At 39.3% G+C, this 9,989-nt stretch overlaps 1 protein-coding gene across 1 annotated transcript; it reads left to right on the top strand.

The window, feature by feature from the left end:
* Window positions 1–6,455: 6,455 nt before the first annotated feature.
* Window positions 6,456–8,378, top strand: LOC114536368. The gene has a single exon (XM_028557730.1). It carries the CDS (start codon window positions 6,456–6,458, stop codon window positions 8,376–8,378), a length of 1,923 nt encoding a protein of 640 aa, XP_028413531.1.
* Window positions 8,379–9,989: the final 1,611 nt, after the last annotated feature.

Raw genomic sequence — 9,989 nt, 5'->3', positions numbered from 1 at the left:
GTATGTGTACACTACCATTGGATCTATACCAATCGTAATAGGAAAGTTTTTAACTTCCCGACAAAATGACAGAATTACTTACTTTCTAACATGATCATCAGTGGTGTTGCCATCATCGTTTGAGATAATTTTTTTCTGTTTCATTCTGCGAATGTTTCCATCTCGCTTACAAAAATAATCACAACAGGTTTGGCAATGGACACAACCTTTCGTGTTATCTTCACTGGCAAAGAATCTAATAGCTTGAATTTTCCCTGTTAAATCAATTATATTTTCGACTAAATTCCAATCTACATGGGTGTCTTTATCCATAGAAAGTTCTTTTACAACAATAGACATTTCAGGAAAAGATTGCTTGGTTTGGCCAACTTTGCTGGACAAATTTTCAAGCATGCCTATTACAGTATCTATCTTAACTTCTATTCTACTCCTATTTGCCACATCATCTTGCTTGTTCGCACTAACAAGTTCATCTGGATTATCTTTAAATTGATTTTCAGCAGTAAATGTCTCACTTTTACTGCCAGCATCTGCTGATGAACAACTGTTCGTAGATAGGTCAGGTAGGTCAACAGCAGATGGGTTGGCATTTTGCTTTGTATTTTTGTCATTTCGACAAATAATATTTGCAAGGATTCATGGTTTTATCACTACTGAAAAGATGAGAAAAATACATTTATATGGTATTTAGTAAAGAGTTTCCAAACATTTGGTAGCTAAAGAAGACATTAATCCATTGAAGTGCAAAACTCTTCCTTTGACACATAAAATTACTTTGCATTAGACAGTATAAAAGAACCAAGTAGAGTAATTTGTTGCTTAATAATGGTTAGTGATGAATTATATTTTATGATAATTTTACACCAAATATTAAAAAACTTACTTGAAACAAGTTAAACAAATACTAGGAACCTTGTAGGATGGTCGCTTTGTTGAGTTACTTGTGGTTATTTTCTTGTTTGAGATAGAACACACTGGTGATAAAGCCCGTTTTTTGCAGGATTTTCCAGTGGTTTTATCAAAGAAATTAAGCACACTGATTTGCCTCTTGCAGGGTTCCCTTTCTTGGTTTTTAGAGTTGTCACTTTTCTGTTGGTCTGTTGCAAATAAAATTATAAAAAAATTGCTTAATTGGGCCAAATGTTCATATTTGCTTGAAAATGATTAATTAGTTTCTATCATAATCAATGTAAGACCTTGACATCCAGAACACAATACTGGTGCTTCAAATCCTTCCTCTTCTCCATAAATGTTGCTGCATGGTTGAAAATTATGGCAGGGTCTTTGCATACATAGCAATGGTGACTGCCTTCATACTCTCTTCCACAAGAAATGCAAACTACATTGGTGAAAAAACCAGCTTAAAAAAATACTTTTTTGTACATAGTTATATATTTGGTGAATAAACTATTATTGTTTGGTATTGTCATCATTTATAGACCTGGAGCGAGGGGAATTCAACGAAATATTACCCCCAGGGAAGATATATCCCAAGGGCTTTGCCCGAGGGATATATCTTCCCGAGGGGGTAATATTTTGTCGAGTTCCCGAGCGGAAGGTCTATAAATTATATATTATATCGAAACAATGTGTAGGCACCACAAAAGCTGAGTGAAATTGGCTTCTTTTGCCTCCATTTTGAAATTGTTGACAACCTCGAGTCATGTGAGAGGTATCCACACGTGGTACATGCAAACTCGAATACTCGGTATTCGACTTTTATAGCGTAATGTGAAAAAATTCGATGGATCCATGATTAGTTTACTGATCATGTGGTAAAAATCGAGCTTTCTGATTGGATGATTTACAGTTGAGATATAATATTATTAATTAACTCATCAAGCCATGCTTGGTAACTGTTCCAGAATACTTTTACTGTGGACCTCTCACCCTCTGTTTAAATTAAGCATATGTGACATGTAAATTGTACAGGTAACAGTTAAAGCTCAAGACAATTGGTGATTTTGTGGTACTGACTACTGGTGGCAGGAGCAGCACTACATGTATAACAAATACACTTCTCTAGCCTATTACTGCCTTTATGTACTATTTATTATTTAAAACAAAAGCAGGAGTATGTTTTATCGCGCATATAAAACACCACTCGAAGTAGAGTGTTTTATAATTCATATGCGATAAAACTTGACCTATTAACAATTCAAATGGCAAAAACAAATCTACCTTATGAGTTCACTCGCGAAGAAACTTTTAAACAAACGTTGTCAAAATCGGGAAAATCAAAGCTAAAGTTTATGTAAATGAACATAATTTTTTTATCACATATAAAACCACCGTCACGACAGTGATTTCCTTCGTGTTTTCTTCATGAATTATTAATGAATTTCTTAAGAATAATTTAATAACTAAATAAAACATGCAAATAAATTTAACATCTTAAGTTAAGACTGTTAATTAAGTCGTTAAGAATTTAAGAAAATTAAGTTGGAATATTTGACATTATATTCCTAAGCCTTGAGTAGAAAATCTGCTTTTGCTTTTTTTCTTCAGCCATCCCTTTTAATCAAAATGAAAAAATCCAAATGTAGTATAAACAAAGATTAATGAGCATGCGATCAGTTAAAAAATACGCACGTGAACTACTTCATCTGAAACAGGCATACAAAACCTAAATTTAAAGTTCTTAACTCCTTAAAGACGATGTTTAAGTTTTTTAGAGTGTCGAACATTAGGGCTTCAGCTTTTCTTCCGCAACACATTTCCGCAATATAATTTTTAACCTTGTTTCTTCCGCAGAAGATCTCTCGCCTAAGTGCCTTACGTTCCACTATGGATGTTCATTCCATGCCAGACATTCATCAATGATAATACCAAGAAAGTTTGTACTTTTGACTTGCTCAATATGTTGTCGGAAGTAGCTAGGGTGACCTGTAGGCTGAACCGGAAGTGAAATGAGCGAGGGTCTTCTGAGAATGAGAGCGAATAGTTAGAACGGCGTGGGTCAAATTTGTGTGAACAGTTTAACGAGAATTAATGAGAATATAGACCTTTATACTGGAACTTTAACCGTGTTTGTGAATTATTGTGATCGTGGGGGGACCTCAACAACGTTCCCCACACAGTGGCACCTCCGGACGAGATAGTAATTCGTAATTTTAGCGAGAAACAAGGAGGAAATATCGAACAAGATGGAGAAATTAGACAGCGTATTGACGGGAAAAATGAAAGCCTTACGTTTTACACTAAGCAAAACCGACGAGATTATCGGAAAACGAAATAAAACAGCCATCGAACGGCATCGTGATACGTTGAATTCAATGTCAAGTGCCATTGGGAAGTTAAAAGGAGAAATCGAGGAAGCGAAGTTCATAGCGGGCGACAGTGACGAAAATGTCGACAATTGGGGAAAGCCGGTCGTAGAACAATTAGAAGAAGTCGACGAGAAAATCACGCATTTAAACAAGATTATATCGGATCTAGCTCTTCAAGAGAAAGCACAACAACAGGAAGAGGAAAAAAAACTGACATTTCATACAAGGAAAGATCAATTAGAATTTGAGCGTAAACAATTTGAACAAAAACTAGAATTTGAAGTAAAAATGAGCGAAATGAAAAAAGGTTCCATGACATCATCATCGGAGGACTCTACCAGTACAGTTACCAGTGCGGCAAAACTCCCCAAGTTAGTGATTACTAAATTCAATGGGGCACACCAGGACTGGCTAAGTTTCTGGAATCAGTTTGTAGCAGAAATAGACAGATCCAAAGTTGCTGCCATTACAAAATTTTCATATTTGAAGGAATTAGTAGAGCCAAAAGTAAGATGCTGTATAGATGGTCTCCCATTTTCAACAGAGGGATACGAACGTGCCAAAACAATCCTCAAGTCTAAATATGGTAAACCCTGTGAAATAGTGCATGCCTACATGAAGAATATTATGGGGTTACCTGTCATCATGCACTGGAAATCAACCAAAGAAAGTGCACGAGTTTTATGAATCTCTGGTGTACAATGTACAATCGCTTGAGACACTAGGGAAACTAAAAGAAATCACTGGGTATGTTCGCACTACACTTGACAAGTTAGAAGGAATACGAGGTGACCTGGTGCGGAATGACGATAACTGGCAGGAATGGGAGTTCCCACAATTAGTCTAAGCCATACGGAAGTGGACAGAGAGAAACCCACTACAAGTCAAGGACCATGATAACAAAAACGACAGCAAGTTCTCCCATCGGGGAGGGAAACCAACCGGACAACGTGACCGAGCATTTCAGATGAAACAAAGCGAAGTAAAGAAAGTGTGTGTTTTTTGTGAAAATGCTGAGCATCGATCGAAAGATTGTGATAAGATTGTATCGAGAGAAGACAGAAGGAAATTTCTGCAGGAGAAGCGCCTGTGTTTCAATTGTACAGGGTCTAAACATTTAGCAACCGACTGTAGGAGTAAGTCAACCTGTACAAACTGTGGCAGAAGACACCACACCTCTATTTGCGACAAGACATCAAACCCCTTGTTGACGACACCTTTCTCAAAAACTGCAGTTGTTTATCCAGTAGTTATTGTTGAAGTCCAGGAGATAAAATGTCGGGCCCTAGTGGACACAGGGGCCGGAAGCTCATATGCCTCAGCAAGTTTGCTAAACCATATCAAAGCCAAACCAACATCATCAGATATTCGCAACATTGAAATGCTACTTGGGACAACCACAAGGAAACTGGACATCTTCCAGATTGGCATTCAATCTGTGGACGGTGACTTTAGTCTGGAAGCAAATTGACGAAGATTGATAAACAGCAGTTGTTGTTGCTACCAAACCCACAATACGACCAAGTTTTGAGGAAGTACCAACATTTGGATGGAGTAGTAATTAAAGATGAGGATCCAAAGGAACAGCTCCCAATTCATCTTATTTTGGGCGTAGGGGAATACTCGAAAATCAAAACAAGTTCGAGGCAGAAAGTCGGTGTACCAGGAGAACCAGTGGCAGAACTGACTAAATTCGGATGGATCCTACTATCACCTGGACAAGGTATTGATCTGTCTCAAATGTTCCTGACCCAAACATCGTCAGTGGAATATGATGAGCTTTGTCGGATGGATGTCCTAGGGTTAGCAGACACCCCAGTTGGAGATCAAGAAGCAGTATATGACGAGTTTAAAGAACAACTGTACAGAAGTCCCGAAGGCTGGTATGAAACTGGCCTCCCTTGGAAAGGAAGCTACTTTCCAGTGGGTACGAATGAGGCTAACAGCCAACGACGATTACGGACACTGGTGAGCAAACTCAAAGCCACAGGGAAATTGGAGGAATATAACAAAGTTATCAGAGAACAGTTGGAAGAAGGAGTGGTAGAACCGGTACCAGAGAAATCTGAGGGGCGAGAATTCTATATACCCCACAAAGGAGTGTTTCGTGAGACGGCAGAGAGTACCAAATTGCGGGTTGTGTATGATGCCTCGGCTAGACCATCCAAAGAGTCCATCATTGAATGACTGTCTCGAAGTTGGTCCTTCTCTCCAGAACAAATTGTGGTCGGTACTAGTGCGGGGAAGATTCCACCCTGTTTGCCTCAGTGGAGATCTGCGAAAAGCCTTCTTACAAGTGAGAGTTCGTAGCAGTGATCGAGATGTCCTCCGATTCCACTGGCTGGAAGATATCAACATGGATGAAATACAAACGTTGCGATTTACAAGAGCTCTCTTTGGACTTACCTCTTCCCCATTCCTCTTGGGAGGAGTAATCCAACAGCACTTAGAAAGTTGGCACCCAAAGAACCCTGCTGGTGTTGAAGAGATAAGAAAGAGTCTTTACGTCGATGACCTTATTAGTGGAACAACTACAATCGCGAAAGCATCAGAGTTAAAAGCAACTGCCACAGAAATCTTTCAAGATGCAGCATTCGAGTTACATAAGTGGCAGTCAAACGACAAGGAGCTGGAAACGCCATCATCATCAAACCAAGAAGAGGAAACCTATGCAAAGGAACAACTCGGGTCCCAACCAAAGAAAACGGTAAACTCCTTGGTCTCGACTGGGATAAAGACAAGGACACAATAAGCATTACCTTTCCATCGCAGAAAGCAGACCCGTCGAAGAGAGGTATATTATCAAAATTGGCTAGAGTATATGACCCTTTAGGACTGGTGTCCCCGATGACATTATTAGCCAGTAAGTTGTTGTATCGTGAAGCCTGTGAGCGCAAGTTAAGTTGGGATGCTCCACTGAATGAATCCCTGGCGAAGAAATGGAAAAGGTGGGAGATCGAACTTCCGAACAGTGTTGAAGTTCCTAGAAGCCTCGTAGGAAATCGCGAAGAGATTTAAGAAATTCATCTACATACATTCGGGGATGCTAGCATAAAGAGAGTGGCAGCCGCGGTGTATGCTGTGGTAAGGCAGGCGTCTGGAGATACGCAGGGATTGGTCGCAGCAAAATCGCGTCTGGTTAAGAAAGGTTTGTCCATACCAAGAACGGAGTTAGTGTCGGCTCACATGGCGACAAACCTAGTTGACAATGTGAAAACAGCGTTGGAAGGTTTGCCAGTAACTGACGTGACGGGATGGCTTGATAGCACGGTGGCTCTGTACTGGATCGAAGGCAGAGGACAGTATAAGCAGTTCGTACAAAATCGGGTGAGGAAAATTTGCGAGAAGAGATACATCGAGTGGAGGCACGTACCAACGGATCAAAATCCAGCCGATGTCGGTAGTCGGGCAGGTTTGGGTTCTAACGATAAGCAGTTGTGGCAACACGGACCCGGTTGGCTTGGTGCGAAAGAGAACTGGCCTCAAACTCCAGTGATTGCTGAAACCGATGAATCGAAAGTCGAAACCAAGTTGACTCGTGAAGTATTTGCATTAGTCCTACCAGCGAAAGACACGTTTGACGAGCTCCTCGAAAAATTTGAACTTTGGAAAATGCTGCGAATTGGAGCGTGGGTAGCAAGGTTCGTGTCTAATGCAAGGATTCATGGGGGGGAAAAGTCATTGGGACCTATTACGACGGAGGAAATCCAAAAGCAAGTACTATTCTGGGTGAAAAGAGTCCAAGGGCGGAATGAAACAACTGACACCTTCCACGACGACCGGTCACGATTAAACCTTCAAACAACCAAGGACGGTGTGTACGAATGTCGAGGCCGTCTTCAAGGACTTTACCCGACCTATTTACCCGATCAAGAAATGTTCACCGAGAAGCTTGTGATGGACGCCCACATCCGAACCTTACATGGGGGAGTGGGACTTACCATGACTAAGCTACGGGAGGTTTATTGGATACCACGTTTACGAAGGTTGGTGAGGAAGATGATCAAAAGGTGTAATGGCTGTAGGCGATTTCGGGCAGTCGCAGTTGCCGATCCTCCACCCGGAAATCTTCCGACAGATCGAACGGTTGGATCCTCTGCGTTTCAAGTGATTGGAGTGGACTATGCGGGGCCAATTCCCTATCGGACAGCGAAAAATCGAGAACGAAAATCGTACCTCCTTTTGTATACTTGTAGTCTGTCGAGAGCGGTCCATTTGGAGTTATTACCAGACCTGACCACGACAGAATTCATTCATAGCTTGAAGAAGTTTATCGCCCGTAGGGGTCGTCCTAGAAAAATCTACTCGGACAACGGGAGGACATTTGTGTCTGCAGCGACCTGGCTGAGAAAGGTGATGAAAGAAGAGAGGTTTCACAACTGGTTGGCGGAACAAAGAATCGAATGGCAGTTTAATCTATCTCGCGCACCGTGGTGGGGCGGTCAATTTGAGCGGATGATAGGATTAGTCAAACAAGCATTATACAAGACCATCGGGAAAGCTTGTCTACAGTATAAAGAACTTCAAGAAGTATTGCTAGACATTGAGCTGGTTTTAAACAACCGACCGTTAGGTTACGTAGAAGATGACGAACAGATGCCAATTCTTACTCCTAACAACCTGATGTTTGGTCAGCCAGGCACAATCCCTGTGGAAGATGTCGATTGTATTGATGAAGCAAGCCTTAGAAAGAGAGCAAGATATGTTGAGAAATGCAAAAGCGCTTTGTGGTCGAGATGGTCATCGGAGTATCTCCGGGGTTTACGAGAACGACACAATTTAAAACATCCGAAGAAAGAGCATAAATTGAAACAGGGTGACGTGGTGATTATCAAGGGAGAAGAAAGAGATTGGAACAAATGGAAACTCGGTGTTGTAGATCAGATGATTAAGGGAAGAGACGGTGTGATCAGAGCGGTCAAATTGAGAGCAGGAAAGTCATACTTGGAGCGTCCAATTCAGTTCTTGTATCCAATGGAATTATCGTGCGACATAGAATCACCAAAGACGAGCTTGAACGCGAAGGAGTTTAAACTCAAGAGAAAGGCGGCGATAACCGCTCAGGAGAACCTTCGGAAGATAATAGAAGTAGAGAAACAAAGTGACTAAACTTATAAACATAGTTGTTGACGTTAGACGTTTAAAATCGTAATCATTAGTTTACGAACAGAACAAAGATACTGCATGTTGAACATTATTTAGTTCTTATCAGAACAAAATAGGGGGAGAGTGTCGGAAGTAGCTAGGGTGACCTGTAGGCTGAACCGGAAGTGAAATGAGCGAGGGTCTTCTGAGAATGAGAGCGAATAGTTAGAACGGCGTGGGTCAAATTTGTGTGAACAGTTTAACGAGAATTAACGAGAATATAGACCTTTATACTGGAACTTTAACCGTGTTTGTGAATTATTGTGATCGTGGGGGGACCTCAACAACATTCCCCACAATGTATATTATTTATGGTAATTTTAACTTCATGCTTGGGTTTTTTATTGGAAGGTCTGAATATAATAAATTTTGTTTTAGCAATATTTAGGGGTAATTTATTGACATTTAGCCATTCAGTTACATTATTCATTTCTGTTTGCATGGTTTCACTAATTGTTTTAAGACAATTATTACTATAAAATATATTAGTACTGTAAGCAAATAATACAAATGAAACTAATTTACTACAATTTTCAATATCATTCATATATAATAGCAACAGAATAGGTCCAAGAAATTATCCCTGTGGGACTCCAGTCTGCATTAACATCTCTTTTGACCTAATTGGATCATATTTGATGATTTGCTGCCTATTTGATAAGTATTCTTGAAACCATAGTTGAGCTACTCCCCGAACACCGTAGTGTTCTAGTTTTTTAACCAGAATCTTGTAATTAATTGTGTCAAATGCTTTTGACAAGTCTAGGAAAATACCTATTGTATATTCTCCATTATTGATTGCTTTAGTTAATCTGTTAGTAAGTTCAATAATTGCAAGTTCAGTGGATATGTTTTCTCTGAAACCATATTGATGCTGTGTTAATATTTTGTTTTTTTCCTATAAATTTAATTAATCTTTTATACATGAAATTTTGAGAAACAAGTAAGAACAGATATTGGTCGATAATTTTTAAACTCGTTTTTTTTCATTTGCTTTTACGACTGGTGTGATCAATGCTTTTTTCAAGTCATCAGGAATATTTCCACTAATAAAAGTTAAGTTGAAAATGTGTGCAAGAGGTTCGGAAATTTGATTAGCAACACTCCTAATAACTTTTGCGCTTATACCATTGTACTCTGGGCTTTTCTTGATATTTTATTTAGTAATTTCAGTTTCTAATTCATATTTGGTTATAGGCTCAATGAAGAAACTATTTTTATAGCTACCTGTTAAAAATTCATTAAAAGTTCTTTCACAGTTCGAGAGCTTTCTGGCTATTTCTGGTCCAACATTCACAAAATATTCATTGAATTTATTTGCTATGGTGTGAGGATCTTTAATTTTTCATCAGGATTATTTCCGATAAATTCCTTCGGCATACTCCTTTTTTTCTCGTGTTTGTTTATAATTTGGTTAAGTGCTTTCCATAATAATTTTGTGTTATACTTGTATTTTGCTAGTTGTTCTTCGTAATGCTTCTTTTTTGGTACTTTTATAACATGGTTAAGTCTATTTTTGTACTTTTTGTAGATGTTTTTATTCTTTAGTATAGGGTGATTTAGGAATTTCTAATA

Source organism: Dendronephthya gigantea, unplaced genomic scaffold (genome assembly GCF_004324835.1).
Source record: "Dendronephthya gigantea isolate DGI-Jeju-01 unplaced genomic scaffold, DenGig_1.0 000134F, whole genome shotgun sequence".
NCBI lineage: Eukaryota > Metazoa > Cnidaria > Anthozoa > Malacalcyonacea > Nephtheidae > Dendronephthya > Dendronephthya gigantea.
Note: the sequence above shows the minus strand (reverse complement) of the source record. Positions and strands in the feature narration are given on the sequence as shown.